We start from the raw sequence: 17,336 nt of genomic DNA, 5'->3' as shown, positions 1-17,336 counted from the left end.
ACTATCAGAGCGGTCACGTCCAAGTGCGACCCTGCGTCTATAGGGCAGAAAGGTCACCACCGATCTGCTGACCCCATAACTGCAGAGTCCAGACCTCCTCTGGTATTAATATCAGCACAAACACTGCGCCCCCTTCAGGAGCTTCATGGCCGAGCAGCTGCATGCAGCCGTACATCACCAAGCACAATGCCGAGCGTCGGATGGAGTGGTGTAAAGCCGCCACCACTGGACTCTGGAGGAGACGTGTTCTGTGCAGTGATGGATCGCATTTCTCAGCGTCTGATGGAGGAGTCTGGGTTTCGTGATTCCAGGATGACGTTACCCCCTGACTGCATTGTGCCCCCTGTACAGATAGCGGAGGGGGATAATGGTATGCGCTGTGATCAGGGATCAGTCTCGGTCTCTCAGCTCCAGTGATGGGAAATCTTCATCTTCAGAATAAGACATTGTGGATAACTGTAGCTTCAGCTTTGTTGGAACAGTTTGGTGAAGACCCTTTTATGGCCACTATGACTGAGCCCAGTGCACAAGCTCCATATAGATATGGTGGAAACATGAGCAGCAGCAGAGAGCGGACCTCAGCCCCATCCTAGACTGGAGACTGTGACCCCGACTTCCCTCCCAACATCAGGGTCTGACCTCACAAATTCATTTCTGGATGAAGGGGCAAAAACTCCCACAGACTCCTCCAAATCTGGTAGAAATCCCTCCCAGGAGAGCGGGAGCCGTTATATCTGCAGAGGAGCCAACTCCATATTAATGATCAAAAAAGCTCCTGGAGGGGATGTGGGGTGCACATACTTTGGTCTACATAGTGTTTGTGCAATAATAACCCTATTCACTATGTAATGACTATCTAGATGGTGCATTCATTATCTGCAGATGGCCGTTTAATTGGAAGACAATGTCAGGCAGCCATGTTGGTTGCAAGTGCAGAGCGGAGGCACTTTGGGTACGATAGGGTGCAATGTCGCTACTTCTGTAACGTCACAGCATTAAAAAATGCAAGTCCCCATAATGGTCAGATCACGGCTTACTTACACAATTCTGCAGATTCCTGAGCTCCTTCCCTGTAGTGAGGAGACTGTGGTGTCATGATCAGAGGTGAGGACGGGAGAAGAACCAGGACTTGTGAGCGCCCCCAAAGCTCTGCTGGACGAAGCAGCCAGAAAACAGCAGAGACCTCCGATACACAAATATGGTAATTCTTTATTGACAAACATATATTATATACACAGCCTGAGACCCTCGTACCCTCCTTATAAATAATCTCCACCTTCTTATCCATGGTCACTTTTTTGGACCAAATTCTGTACAAATAATTTATTAATATATGGACCTAGTGGTTTTCCAGTATATAGCTCCACATCCCCTGCATAGAGTTAAAGGGGTTGTCAGGCCTAAAGATATTGATGCCTTTAGGCCAGAAGACCCCTTTAATAGGGAACCTGTTATGTCGAAAATGGCCTCTGATCTGCAGGCCAGATGTTATGGATTCTTGTGGAAAAGTTTCAGTAAAACTTTCGTTTTATTGAAAGAAATCCTTGGGTGTTTTATTAATGAGTCCAGTGGGTGGGACTAACCAGTGATTGACAGTCTGTCTGACGGCGCAAGCATAGACAGCTGTCAATCACTAGTAGGTCCGGCGTATGAGTCCCAGGTCGTAGATTGGAAACACAAGTTGCTTCATTTACGTGACAGCGTTGCAAAATAAAAACTACAAAAAAAAAATAGTATAATACCCCTGAAATCCAAACCGAAAGACAATACAAAATTGCGTAATAATGTAAAAGCAAAAGCTCCTGAGAAACAGGACAAGTCCTAGACTAAAGGGTTGTCTACTGATGACCTATCCTACATCAGATGGGTGGGGGTCCGGCTATAAACAGCGCAGCAGAAGAACAGTGAAGCGGCGGTAGAACAGCGCAGCAGCAAAACAGTGCAGCAGCAAAACAGCGCAGCAGCAGAACAGCGCAGATCCGTCCACTGTGTACTGACAACAGGAACTGAGCTGCAGTACCAGAGGACGACCACTCCACGGGGACCGGCGCTGCGCTGTTCTGCTACGTCCACTGTTTACATCCGGCCGCTGCTTGAGGTCATTACAGCATATTGATGGGGGTGACTGGTACCGGACACCCACCGATCTGATATTGATGACCTATGCTAAGGATTGGTCATTAATATCAATACTAGCGGACAGACCCTTTAATTTGTAACAAATTAAATCTCTATTGCAGTCGGCAATGCAAGTGCTAAACCGTCGCTCTCTACATTCCTTATAGTGCTGCACTCGGCTGTCTCCGGCAGTCCCCTTGAAGACTGAACGGGGCGGTGGTTGGGTAGAGCCCTGTTCTAGCGATCAATGGGGGTCTCAGAAGTCAGATCCCCACCGATCTAGAGGTTACTACCTGTCCTGTTGATAGGACATGAACAAGATAAAACTTCACGGTCTAAGCAGTAGGAGGGACCCCTTTAACCATGACCCTTAGAGCCCTTCAAGATACTAATGTCAGCAAAATGACTACATGAATTCACTTGCACTTACTAAGTGGCGCCCTGATTGCTTCCCGTGCAGGTACGTGAGCTCCGGATACATGTGCAGACACACGGAGGATGATTTAGTGAGTGCAAGTGATTCCTCCACCTTACTGGTCCCCAGTTATCGCTCTATCAGCAAATCTTCACTCTATTCCACCTGAAAGCTTCGCAGATATCGTTCATAGTTGTCCTCGCAGAGTCTGATACAGTCCAGGAAATAATCCTTCTGAGCGATGGCGCGGAGGAGATCCGTCTGCACCAAGCAGATGTCGTACAGCTCTGAGGTCAGCGCCGTCCTGGACTCCTTCCCCTTCTCCTTAGCCAAAAGCACCTGGTGCAGACAAAAAGAAAGTACTCCCATCTCAGTAAGGAGTAAGAAGAAGAAGCCAAAGATCAAACTTCAGCAAAAAGATTAACCCCCTTCCTCCATGCACAATTTTTATTTTTTCCTTCCCCTCGTCCAAAACTTGTAATGTATTCTTAGATGGGAAAAGGGGGAGGGGCGACTGAAGTTTTTCGGCAGCACCAAGATGGCAGCAAGAGGAGACTTTGGCAGGACAAGAGATAGCATTGCAACCAGTGATCACATCATGCCAAGAGGAATGTGCACCTAGACGACGGTCGCCCCACCAGGATTGCGTCACTTCCATGCCATTATCAGAGACTGGCGCTAGCTCTGATCGCTGCTGTTAGAGCCAGGTGGTAGCTGTGTAACACAGCCGGCACATGCCCCTTGTAGAAAGGATCCTGAGCCCACGTCATACACCTGTACCCTCCCTATGGTGTAATAGTGCTTTATAAAGGGGAGAGAGATAAAGATGCGGTCTCATCAGACCAACATATTTCTTTACACTCTAGTCAGGTGTGTGGAAGTCTAGCTGCTGGGCAGATCTCGCGTATGGCAGACCTCGCCCATCTATTGGCAATCATCACTTTAACCGGCCACCTTGCAAAACTACATTTAAGGTCTTATCACAACAGCAGATTTACTGCAAAAGTCTCATTCATCTAAAAGGGGCTTGGAGAAATCCACGCATTTGCAGAAACGTTCCCATTCAGATGTATGAAATGGAGTCGCAGCTACAAATCCGCTGCACGAGAAAACACTTTATCACAAAAAAAAGCTGAACTTTCCAATCATGGGGGCTCAGTGTCAGAGATCAGTGACAAATCCTAGTAATATGTGTGTAATATCTGACAGGAGACAACCCCCTTCCCAGGGATATCTTGTTACCACGCAGAGGATTATCTTTCCCCATACCCTGAGCGCAGTGAGCGTGAAATGTGACAGGAAGGCCGAACTTTCTACTAAAGATTAATGATACTATACAGAGATTTCCAGGAATCTTGTAGCAATTTGGCTTTGATTTAGAGGAAATCGACAATTATATGCTATCCTTCTACAGACATACCCGGCAATTAACAATGGCATCGTGTTCACTCAGCCGGATGTTGTCATCGATGATGATGTGCTGGGTGGAACAGTCAGTCGGGTCGATCCAGAACGGCTTTCCACCGGAGGCTGCAAAATTATTTCTTGCCCACCTGGAAAAAAATATATATATTAGAGGTTTTACTAACATTTAACTCATGGCTGTAATTAAAAAGCAACACGTGGACCCATCTATGTACTTAGGAAAGGTACAGTACTGTCTAATGATTGGTGGGGCCCGATTAGAGTGCAGAGGACACGGTGCGGATGCCTCTTCACAGTCAGATGCTGCGCAGGGATCCCAGCACAGCCCAACGTATAGATGGCTGCGGTGACCGGGAAATCTGCTGTGCAGATGAGGTGCTGCAGTCCCTTGATTCCCAGAGATCGGACCGCCATCGATCATAAAGTAGTGACGTATCATACTGACTTACCACAACTTTGTGAGACGGGGGTCCCTCTCCCGAGGTGTGCTAAACTCCTTTGATCTATTTGCTCCACCAAATATAATGGCCCTTACCAACTCCAAGGCTGGGGCTATACTGCAGTTTTCAGACAAAAACATTTGTGCAACTCGCCACTTTAGAGCTCTACAAAAGATAAATTGCATATAAATATTTCCAACAAAGCTGGAAACATTTGTGACTTTGTTTTACAGTCTCTCTAGATTGCAGGTTGCATGTGGAAAATCGCAACGCAATGCCAGAAGCTTAGTAAAAAGCAACATAAAGCCCCAACCGAGCACAAGGAGACAGGCTGGCATTCTCCTCCATGACCACTGCTGGAAGGAGGTGCAGACCCCCCAACATGTAGTCGTATTCATCCCTCCTCTCATATTTGTTACCTCTTACCAATCAAAGTGGTCCTGAAAGCCCCCGATCCCTTCCATGCTGCTGAAATACTGGTAGATATTCCTCTCCTTGGTTCTGGTGGAGATGCGATCGACCCCGTGGGTCAGTACAACGTCCCTCTTGCTGCAGCGGATTCTTCCAGGAGTGAGGTCTGTAGTCAGCTGGGAATACAAGATTATAACATGAGAGAGAAGCGGCTGCAGATTCAGGGTCCCGATATCTCCATAGATGAAGGAGCAGGAGAGTGACAGCTAATTACCAGCGATGGACGCACGGTGCAGATTAGTGCGGCCACGCTGTAGAGGTTTATACTGCTACCAATTAGTTTTATATTAAATCCGTCCTCGGTAAGCTGCTGAGTCCACCCCGGGGATGCTACAAGTGTGAATCTGTCTCCAGGCTTATCCCAGTATATCTGATGGCAGAAATAAGTAGTGGCGGACACTCCGATTCCAGCACTGGGACACTACTGACCTTGCAGTGCTTTTCTATAAAATCTCCATTTATCATCTGCAGTGACAGCCCGGTGCTTGGTCCCGTCTGTGCAGTCAGTCCTCCGTACTCAGGAGCTGCCGCCCCAACAATGACTGATGATTCTCCGCACGTAAAGACGAGAACCCGTCAATCAGTGGTGGGATGACAAAATAAAAAAAGTGACCCAAAGAATGAACCAGGTTTGCTATTTGAAAAAGTTGTATAGAAAAGGGGAAGACAAAAAAGTGCAATAGGGTCTTATCCACGTTACCAGAGTAGATACACCAAGAGAGTTGCTCACCTGGTAAAGATGGGATACAAGCATGTAAGAATAGCAGCTGCTGCAGATCCACAGGTCGATCTACGACCTGATATGCTGTAATTATATGTTCAGTAGGAATTTGTGGAACAACTCTGCGCCGCCGTAAGGATAAATTCCAGGAAATTACCAAGGATTCAGAGTGGTTTATTCAACGCTTTTTGAGGTTCCTATGCCCTCTTCGTCAGGAAATACCACACATCATATGTGGTATTTCCTGACGAAGGGGGCATAGGAACCCCGAAACGTGTTGAATAAACCACTCTGAATCCTTGGTAATTTCCTGGAATTTATCCTTACGGCAGGGCGGAGTTGTTCCGCAAGTTCCTACTGAACATATAATTTTAAAAAGTTGTCACTTCCGCATCAGAAGGTGAGAAGTCCCAACAAGAAACACCTGCCGGGACGCGTGCAGGCAATGCACAATGGTCCATCATTAGTCACCTCGTAATGTGAAGGAGAGAGGCACCAGAGTGGCCCTTTAAGCAGCTGTCAACCAGGGCAGCATAAACATAATGGCAGTAGTAGTGGGCCATTCTTACCATAGCCCAATAGAGCAAATGAAGTAGCAACACGATCAAAAATTATATATAAAATATAACATTATAGATAAGCAATCAAATAGATTAATAAATCTCTCAAGAATAATATCACGTATAACCATTAACACGGAGTACCCTTCCCCAATAATCATGGACAATCAAGAGACAAAATATATAGAGATCTATGACCTGTATAACCTGCCATCGACACATATCATAATGCTCATATAGACTTGTCTGCTGGTAGAATCTATAGATTTAAGTAACATACATTGCCAGTATATATATATATATAGTGTCTCTAACAGATCCGCAGTATTATAGACATGTATATTTTTTATATAATTTATGATCGTGTTGCTACTTCATTTGCTCTATTGTGTTATTTGATTTGAAGAGGATCATAGTTTATTGTTGGAGGAATTGTTTTGGTTGCATTCTTACCATAGAGCTGGAGGTTCAATGAAATGTACCACCCCAAAACCAATGAAGTAAGTGAACGAAGCAGCTGCTAAACATAGCGCCATCCATGACTTTGTGGCTAAACCTGGTACTACAGCTCAACCCCATTAACATGCTGACATGGACATAGAATAGAGCTGGGTACCGCAGTGGGTCGATAGGTGTACTGGAGGTTGTACCCCGAACGTTCCCGCATTAAAGCCAACATGAAAGCTGCTGTAGAGAGTTGCCTCTACCATGGAATCCAGAAACAAGACAACTGAGCATGGAAGCCGGTCACTGACCCCCGTCCAGAATCAAGAAATAGCAGCCCATCAGTCCATAGACTTGCAGCTCATACTGATTGTGATAAATGAAGCCGAACTGCAATATCAGACAAAACCCATGGACAGATATTGATCCATTTTTATTTTTAAAACGAGATCATTTCTCTGTGGTGTCCCATTTCAAGCATCAGATTAGGAAACAGAAAAAAACCTAAATTTACCTGCACTTGCTGCAGCTGAGGGAACAGTGGGTGTTTCCCCTGGAGAGCCGCGTGGACGGACTGTAACACGTGAGGAAGGTCGACGCCAAAGGTTCGCAATATGACGCAGAACTGCCTCCCTTGTAGGTGCAGGCTCTCTAGCATGTGGAAGAAGGAAGGGAGGATCCAGTGATAGTCCTTTCCATCTTCGCCCTGTTGTGCAAACCTCTCGTCAGCTTCCCCCCGCCACTCCAACAGCTTCATGTGATCATCGAAGACCCCTCTGAAGCGTTGTCCGATATTACTGTCGCTAAAGCTACCGTCGCGACCAAAGTGGCTGTAGTAGTTGACGGCGTCTTCGCATGGAGGCTTCGCCGAGGGTTGATCACTGACCCACTGCCACTCGCCTGAAATGAAAACGTATTATTAGGCGGCAGCGGTGGGATCTGGGGCCCCTTGTTCCCGGATTGGAAGGTACTTACCAGCGTCATTGATCCGTCCCCAGGAAACAGTGCTCAGATAGGAGTTTAGCGCGGTTCTGGGACCCTGACCTGTGGCTGCGTCCGACACCAGAATCGTGTTATTCAAGTCCAGGTGGAGGATTAACTTCCTTTTCTTTGTTACTAGAACTCGGAGACATTGCTGAACACTGCCGTCTCTAGACTCCTCGTCTTCTTCTCGCCCGTTAGTGACCAATTGACGGCTTTTGTTATCCATGGCAAATTTTTTTTTTTAAATAGATAATTTTCTGCTAAGGGAATTACTACAGTTCTGAACACGACCCTAAAATAGTTAAAAAAAAATATGAATAGAAATAAATAATAATAATAATAATAATTTTTATTTATATAGCGCCAACATATTCCGCAGCGCTTTACAAATTATAGAGGGGACTTGTACATACAATAGACATTACAGCATAACAGAAATACAGTTCAAAACAGATATCAAGAGGAGTGAGGGCCCTGCTGCTCGCAAGCTTACAAACTATGAGGAAAAGGGGAGACACGAGAGGCGGATGGTAACAATTGCTATAGTTATTCGGACCAGCCATAGTGTAAGGCTTGGGTGTTCATGTAAAGCTGCATGAACCAGTTAATTAATTTTTTTTTTTTTTTTTTTTTTTTTTTTTTAATATAGGCCACACAGGGATCGTTAGGTTAATGCATTGAGGCGGTAGGCCAGTCTGACCCATCTATTCTAAAGGGACAGACTGCAAGCGATCGGACTCTCTTCGCTCAGGAAAGTGCAGACAGTCGTAGCAGAGATAGGAGGGCAATGGCCTTCTCCGAGCACGAGCCAACATGGCGTGCTGGGAGCTGTAGTTTCACTACGGCTATAAAACCAACACCAGTGGTCCCGTGGCTACATATAGCAGTCTACGCCGGGACGCAAGACCCTCCTATCAAGTGCTATTTAGAAACTGAATTTTTACCATTAAGTGCCATTTCCACCCCAAGCCAGGACCCTCTTGGTAGAACCATCGCAGGGGCTGCCACCTTGTAAATGAATAAATATCAGAAGGTGAACGAGACCACACGTAATGTTATACATGTCCAGCATTCACACTGCTCTGGAGGTGGAGGACATAAATGCAGTGATTTAAAGGGGTCATCACCTACCTACAAGATTGTGGGGGTCCGAGAGCATAAGGGGGCACTTTAGTGTGTACGCCAGTCCGCTGCTCCACTCATTCTGTAGGGGTCTACGTTTTGCTTTTTGCAGAGCGGGGGTTCAGGCATGCACACTGCAGACCTATTATAACAGTGCCCCCCCCCATCTGACAGACCCCCACTATCAATTTTGTGATAGGTGACTTAATAAAAGGAAAAAAAATAAAATTTCCCTCAATGTTAAACAATGCTGGGGTCACAAGTCATCTTACATTGTCTTTATTAGGCTGTGATCACACAAGTTTTCCCTGTACAGAAAATCTGCTGCCTTTTATCAGCAAAACGGATGCGACTTAATGAAAACTTGTTCCCACTGGACGTCTGGAGACGCTTTTCAACTTTCTTTGCAGGAAAATAAACAAATCTATCTTTTATATACATAAAATATCTTAATCCAAGAATTTCATGTGACACTTTATCCCATAAGCGCAAAACTTAGATCATTTTTAATTGTCCTTTTTAATTCAAAGTGAAAACATAAGATAGTAATTAAAATAAAATGATAAAACTAATAGCAGAACTAAAGAAAAAATAAAATTAAAATAGAAAAAAATAAAAAGAATTTATGACCCTAAAAAAATTTTTAGAGTTGAAAAAAATAAAATAAAAAATGAAAAAAAATTCACATTTCTTTAGACTTTAAATATAATTTTATTTAGAACGCAAACTAAAAAAAAAAGTTTAAAAAGTACAAAAAAGAAAAGTTTTTTAACCTTCCTATAGACATTAAAATATTTTTTTAGCTAGAACTATAGAAAAAATAAAACTAAAATAGGAAAAAAAATAAAAAAGGAAATAATGTATGACCCTCACAAAATATTTTGTATAGTTAAAGATAAAACAAAAAGGAAAAAGAGAGAAAATAAAATTATCTTCCTTCTTTAGACATTAAAAATATTTTTAATTAGAACTAAAAAAGCAAAATAAAATTTAAAAAAAATATTTCATGATCCTCCTTTAGACATTAAAATAGGTTTTACCTAAAAATAAGGAAAGAAGAAAATGAAATTAAAATAGAAAAAAATAAATAAATTTACGACCCTCAAAAAAAAGATAAAAAAATAATAATTTATGACTCTTCTTTAGACATTAAAATATATTTGAACTAGAACTAAAAAATGAAAGAATAAAATGGAAATATGAAAAAAAGAAAATAATTTATGAAGTGCAAAACAGATAAAGCAAAAAAGAAAAAGAAAAAAAAAACATGTATGACTAGGGAGACATTAAGAGTAATTTTAATTAGAGCACAAAAAGTAAAACAAAACTGAAAAGTTACAAAAAGGTAAAAAGGATTTCATGACCCTCCTTTAGACATCAAAATGTTTACCTAGAACCAAAAAGGAAGAAAACATAAAATAAAAAAATAAAGCAAAAAAATAATAATTTATGACGCAAAAAATATTTGGCTGAATACAGATACAGCAAAAAATCAAAAGATAAAAAAATTATAATTTATCACTCTCCTTTAGACATTAACAATAATTTTACTTAGCACTAAAAAGGTAAAATAAAAATAAAATTAAAAAGAACAAAAAAAAATAAAAAGTATTTTTATGAACCTCTTTTAGACATTTGAAAATATAAAACAAGATTAAAGATAAAACAAAAAAATAAAAAACAGAAAAAAAATCCTTAACCCCTTACCGGCATCAGACGTACTATACCGTCCGATGCCGGCTCCCCTGCTTTGATGCAGGGCTCCGCGGTGAGCCCGCACCAAAGCCGGGACATGTCAGCTGTTTTGAACAGCTGACATGTGCCCGTAATAGGCGCGGGCAGAATCGCGATCTGCCCGCACCTATTAACTAGTTAAATGCCGCTGTCAAACGCAGACAGCGGCATTTAACTACCGCTTCCGGCCGGGCGGCCGGAAATGACGTCATCGCCGACCCCCGTCACATGATCGGGGGTCGGCGATGCGTCTGGATGGTAACCATAGAGGTCCTTGAGACCTCTATGGTTACTGATTGCCTGTCGCTGTGAGCGCCACCCTGTGGTCGGCGCTCACAGCACACGTGCAATTCTGCTACATAGCAGCGATCAGCAGATCGCTGCTATGTAGCAGAGCCGATTGTGCTATGCCTGCTTCTAGCCTCTCATGGAGGCTATTGAAGCATGGCAAAAGTTAAAAAAAAAAGTTTAAAAAAATGTGAAAAAAATAAAAAAAACATAAAAGTTTAAATCACCCCCCTTTCGCCCCAATCAAAATAAATCAATAAAAAAAATATCAAATCTACGCATATTTGGTATCGCCGCGCTCAGAATCGCCCGATCTATCAATTAAAAAAAAGTATTAACCTGATCGCTAAACAGCGTAGCGGGAAAAAAATTCGAAACGCCAGAATTACGTTTTTTTGGTCGCCGCGACATTGCATTAAAATGCAATAATGGGCGATCAAAAGAACGTATCTGCACCGAAATGCTATTATTAAAAACGTCATCTCGGCACGCAAAAAATAAGCCCTCAACCGACCCCAGATCATGAAAAATGGAGACGCTACGAGTATCGGAATATGGCGCAATTTTTTTACTTTTTTTTTTTAGCAAAGTTTGGAATTTTTTTTCACCACTTAGATAAAAAATAACCTAGTCATGTTTGGTGTCTATGAACTTGTAATGACCTGGAGAATCATAATGGCAGGTCAGTTTTAGCATTTAGTGAACCTAGCAAAAAAGCCAAACAAAAAACAAGTGTGGGATTGCACTTTTTTTGCAATTTCACCGCACTTGGAATTTTTTTCCCGTTTTCTAGTACACGACATGCTAAAACCAATGATGTCGTTCAAAAGTACAACTCGTCCCGCAAAAAATAAGCCCTCACATGGCCAAATTGACGGAAAAATAAAAAAGTTATGGCTCTGGGAAGGAGGGGAGCGAAAAACGAACACGTAAAAACGAAAAATCCCCCGGTCATGAAGGGGTTAAAACATTTTTTTTAACTACAATTAAAGACAAAATAAATTAAAAATATTAAAAAAAATAAAAGGGCAAAATTTTATGACCCCCCAAAAAATATTTTACAGAAGTAAAAATAAAACAAAAAATAAAAAGGTAGAAAAATTAAAAAAGATCATCCTCCTTTAGACATTAAAAATAATTTTAATTAGGTTTAAAAAAAGTGAAATGAAGTGCGGTTTAAAGAACAAAAGTCATTTACTTAAGGTAACTTTCGTCAAATCTGTAAAACAAGAGAAAAAAAAAAAGGTATAAGTCAGACCTGGAAATTGATTCTTATCGTCCACCTTTGGGGACAACGTATGTAACTGGGGGTAACAATAAATTGTGCAATTGGGTTTCATTAAGAATTTTGCACCGTTTGCTCCCTACGGCCTCTGTGTCTATTGGCGGCTGCAGAAGGAGTTGACTGAGAATCTGCCAGCGAGCTCATTCCGATGGGGCATTTACAGCTCTTTTGTGTCCTTTTTTTACCTCCTCTCAGCAGATTTATGACTACATAGAAAAGAAAGATCCTGGAAAACAAAAATGGTGCAAAATTCTTAATAAAAACCCATTTGCAAAAAGGATTTTAAGACCCAAGTAAAAAAATAAAAATTATGTGCAAAGGTGGGAAACCCCTTTTAAGGTGCATATACCCATCAGACATAAGTCAGACAACCCCGGGATGGGCCGAGATTCTCAGAACGCCTGCTGTCTCCTATATCGGGCATGTTGGCTTTCTTCTGCCCCATCCTTTGTGCTCAGCAGCCCTTGGAGGTGTCTGGCAGCCGCTTACCCCCATACAGAACACTAAATCGCTGTTGCTTAGCAACAAACGACAACTCCGGACCACCCCTAGGGATGATGGCACAGGAGTAGTCACTGATGCCTGGTTTCCATGGCGATTAGCACCTTGGAAAGCGACTGCAGCAAGACAAGAAGGAGGTCAGATCCGATCACAGAGTTAAAGAGACGCTGGCCCTTTAAGAAGAACATCTCCTAAGGGTCTATAGAAGGGGAGCGGCTGTATACAGACACATCTGCCGGGGATTACAGCAAGGCTCTGACTTGTCATACACCATTTTCTCCTCAGTTTGGAGAGGGCTGACAACAGGGAACAAAGGTTTGTCATTAACTGCACAAGCTAACATGACGATTTAGGGTGTACTGTGCCTTTAATTAAGGGCTAAAGTCAACAAGCACCGGCAGTGAGAGGGTTAATCAGACGCCTGGTTTGTTTTCCTTGCCTGTCGCCTCAGTTCTGTTGCCGGTGACCGACAGATGCCGGCTCCTGTCACCACTTCCGGTTTGCGCTTCCGCAACAACAGACGCTGACAGGAAGTGACGGAGCCCCGGCTTTTTTTTTTCTTTTCAACAAACTTTATTGAGAGTTAACACGACGTTTATATGCAATGCCAATAGGAATTCATGTGCGTGAGCCTCAGGGATAAAGTCGTGTAAGTCGTAATGATGTATCATATAGATTGTCATTAACAGCACCCCAATATCAGTGTTATATATACAGCACCCCAATATAAGTGTTATATATACAGCACCCCAATATCTGTGTTATATACAGCACCCCAATATCTGTGTTATATATACAGCACCCCAATATCAGTGTTATATATACAGCACCCCAATATCAGTGTTATATATACAGCACCCCAATATCAGTGTTATATATACAGCACCCCACTAGCTGTGTTATATACAGCACCCCAATATAAGTGTTATATATACAGCACCCCAATATCTGTGTTATATACAGCACCCCAATATCAGTGTTATATACAGCACCCCAATATCTGTGTTATATATACAGCACCCCAATATAAGTGTTATATACAGCACCCCAATATCTGTGTTATATATACAGCACCCCAATATCTGTGTTATATATACAGCACCCCAATATAAGTGTTATATATACAGCACCCCCATATCTGTGTTATATACAGCACCCCAATATCTGTGTTATATATACAGCACCCCAATATCTGTGTTATATACAGCACCCCAATATCTGTGTTATATATACAGCACCCCAATATAAGTGTTATATATACAGCACCCCAATATCTGTGTTATATACAGCACCCCAATATCTGTGTTATATATACAGCACCCCAATATCTGTGTTATATACAGCACCCCAATATCTGTGTTATATATACAGCACCCCAATATAAGTGTTATATATACAGCACCCCAATATCTGTGTTATATACAGCACCCCAATATCTGTGTTATATATACAGCACCCCAATATCTGTGTTATATACAGCACCCCAATATCTGTGTTATATATACAGCACCCCAATATCTGTGTTATATACAGCACCCCAATATCTGTGTTATATATACAGCACCCCAATATCTGTGTTATATACAGCACCCCAATATCTGTGTTATATATACAGCACCCCAATATCAGTGTTATATATACAGCACCCCAATATATGTCATATATACAGCACCCCCATATCTGTGTTATATATACAGCACCCCAATATCTGTGTTATATACAGCACCCCAATATCTGTGTTATATACAGCTCCCCAATATCAGTGTTATATACAGCACCCCAATATCTGTGTTATATATACAGCACCCCAATATCTGTGTTATATACAGCACCCCAATATCTGTGTTATATACAGCTCCCCAATATAAGTGTTATATATACAGCACCCCAATATCTGTGTTATATACAGCACCCCAATATCTGTGTTATATACAGCACCCCAATATCTGTGTTATATATACAGCACCCCAATATAAGTGTTATATATACAGCACCCCAATATCTGTGTTATATATACAGCACCCCAATATATGTGTTATATATACAGCACCCCAATATCTGTGTTATATATACAGCACCCCAATATATGTGTTATATATACAGCACCCCAATATCTGTGTTATATATACAGCATCCCAATATCTGTGTTATATATACAGCACCCCAATATCTGTGTTATATATACAGCACCCCAATATCTGTGTTATATACAGCACCCCAATATAAGTGTTATATACAGCACCCCAATATCTGTGTTATATACAGCACCCCAATATCTGTGTTATATACAGCACCCCAATATCTGTGTTATATACAGCACCCCAATATATGTGTTATATACAGCACCCCAATATAAGTGTTATATATACAGCACCCCAATATAAGTGTTATATATACAGCACCCCAATATATGTGTTATATACAGCACCCCAATATAAGTGTTATATATACAGCACCCCAATATCAGTGTTATATATACAGCACCCCAATATCTGTGTTATATACAGCACCCCAATATCTGTGTTATATATACAGCACCCCAATATCTGTGTTATATATACAGCACCCCAATATAAGTGTTATATACAGCACCCCAATATATGTGTTATATATACAGCACCCCAATATCTGTGTTATATACAGCACCCCAATATCTGTGTTATATACAGCTCCCCAATATAAGTGTTATATATACAGCACCCCAATATCTGTGTTATATACAGCACCCCAATATCTGTGTTATATACAGCTCCCCAATATAAGTGTTATATATACAGCACCCCAATATCTGTGTTATATACAGCACCCCAATATCTGTGTTATATACAGCACCCCAATATCTGTGTTATATATACAGCACCCCAATATCTGTGTTATATATACAGCACCCCAATATCTGTGTTATATACAGCACCCCAATATCTGTGTTATATACAGCACCCCAATATCTGTGTCATTAACAGCACCCCAATATCTGTGTTATATACAGCACCCCAATATCTGTGTTATATACAGCACCCCAATATCTGTGTTATATACAGCACCCCAATATCTGTGTTATATATACAGCACCCCAATATCTGTGTTATATACAGCACCCCAATATCTGTGTTATATACAGCACCCCAATATCTGTGTTATATATACAGCACCCCAATATCTGTGTTATATACAGCATCCCAATATCTGTGTTATATACAGCACCCCAATATCTGTGTTATATACAGCACCCCAATATATGTGTTATATACAGCACCCCAATATAAGTGTTATATATACAGCACCGCAATATCTGTGTTATATACAGCACCCCAATATAAGTGTTATATATACAGCACCCCAATATCTGTGTTATATACAGCACCCCAATATCTGTGTCATTAACAGCACCCCAATATCTGTGTTATATACAGCACCCCAATATCTGTGTTATATATACAGCACCCCAATATCTGTGTTATATACAGCACCCCAATATAAGTGTTATATATACAGCACCCCAATATCTGTGTCATTAACAGCACCCCAATATCTGTGTTATATATACAGCACCCCAATATATGTGTTATATATACAGCACCCCAATATATGTGTTATATATACAGCACCCCAATATCTGTGTTATATACAGCACCCCAATATCTGTGTTATATACAGCACCCCAATATAAGTGTTATATATACAGCACCCCAATATCTGTGTTATATACAGCACCCCAATATCTGTGTCATTAACAGCACCCCAATATCTGTGTCATTAACAGCACCCCAATATCTGTGTTATATACAGCACCCCAATATCTGTGTTATATATACAGCACCCAAATATATGTGTTATATATACAGCACCCCAATATCTGTGTTATATACAGCACCCCAATATCTGTGTTATATACAGCACCCCAATATCTGTGTTATATACAGCACCCCAATATAAGTGTTATATATACAGCACCCCAATATCTGTGTTATATACAGCACCCCAATATCTGTGTCATTAACAGCACCCCAATATCTGTGTTATATACAGCACCCCAATATCTGTGTTATATATACAGCACCCCAATATATGTGTTATATATACAGCGCCCCAATATCTGTGTTATATACAGCACCCCAATATCTGTGTTATATACAGCACCCCAATATATGTGTCATTTACAGCACCCCAATATCAGTGTTATATATAGCACCCCAATATCTGTGTTATATACAGCACCCCAATATAAGTGTTATATACAGCACCCCAATATAAGTGTTATATATACAGCACCCCAATATCTGTGTTATATACAGCACCCCAATATAAGTGTTATATACAGCACCCCAATATCTGTGTTATATACAGCACCCCAATATAAGTGTTATATACAGCACCCCAATATCTGTGTTATATATACAGCACCCCAATATCTGTGTTATATACAGCATCCCAATATCTGTGTTATATACAGCTCCCCAATATAAGTGTTATATATACAGCACCCCAATATCTGTGTTATATACAGCACCCCAATATCTGTGTTATATACAGCACCCCAATATATGTGTTATATACAGCACCCCAATATCTGTGTTATATATACAGCACCCCAATATATGTGTTATATATACAGCACCCCAATATCTGTGTTATATACAGCACCCCAATATATGTGTTATATACAGCACCCCAATATAAGTGTTATATACAGCACCCCAATATATGTGTTATATATACAGCACCCCAATATCAGTGTTATATATACAGCACCCCAATATCAGTGTTATATACAGCACCCCAATATAAGTGTTATATACAGCACCCCAATATCTGTGTTATATATACA

The 17,336-nt window shown here is 41.2% G+C and overlaps 1 protein-coding gene across 2 annotated transcripts; it reads right to left on the bottom strand.

Moving 5' to 3' along the window:
- Window positions 1-1,189: 1,189 nt before the first annotated feature.
- LOC138647404 (uncharacterized) lies at window positions 1,190-13,023 on the bottom strand. 2 transcript variants are annotated; one of them, XM_069736385.1, is made up of 6 exons: window positions 12,948-13,023; window positions 7,570-7,870; window positions 7,109-7,494; window positions 4,825-4,985; window positions 3,954-4,086; window positions 1,190-2,872 (listed from the first exon to the last, which is right to left on the bottom strand). In XM_069736385.1, the coding sequence occupies exons 2-6, from the start codon at window positions 7,802-7,804 to the stop codon at window positions 2,690-2,692; spliced, it is 1,098 nt and encodes a 365-aa protein (XP_069592486.1). In that variant the 5' UTR covers window positions 7,805-7,870; window positions 12,948-13,023; the 3' UTR covers window positions 1,190-2,689. The 2 variants fall into 2 exon arrangements, with proteins under 2 accessions (XP_069592486.1, XP_069592485.1); XM_069736384.1 differs by having other exon boundaries at window positions 12,904-13,020.
- Window positions 13,024-17,336: the final 4,313 nt, after the last annotated feature.

Source organism: Ranitomeya imitator, chromosome 8 (assembly GCF_032444005.1).
Source record: "Ranitomeya imitator isolate aRanImi1 chromosome 8, aRanImi1.pri, whole genome shotgun sequence".
NCBI lineage: Eukaryota > Metazoa > Chordata > Amphibia > Anura > Dendrobatidae > Ranitomeya > Ranitomeya imitator.
Note: the sequence above shows the minus strand (reverse complement) of the source record. Positions and strands in the feature narration are given on the sequence as shown.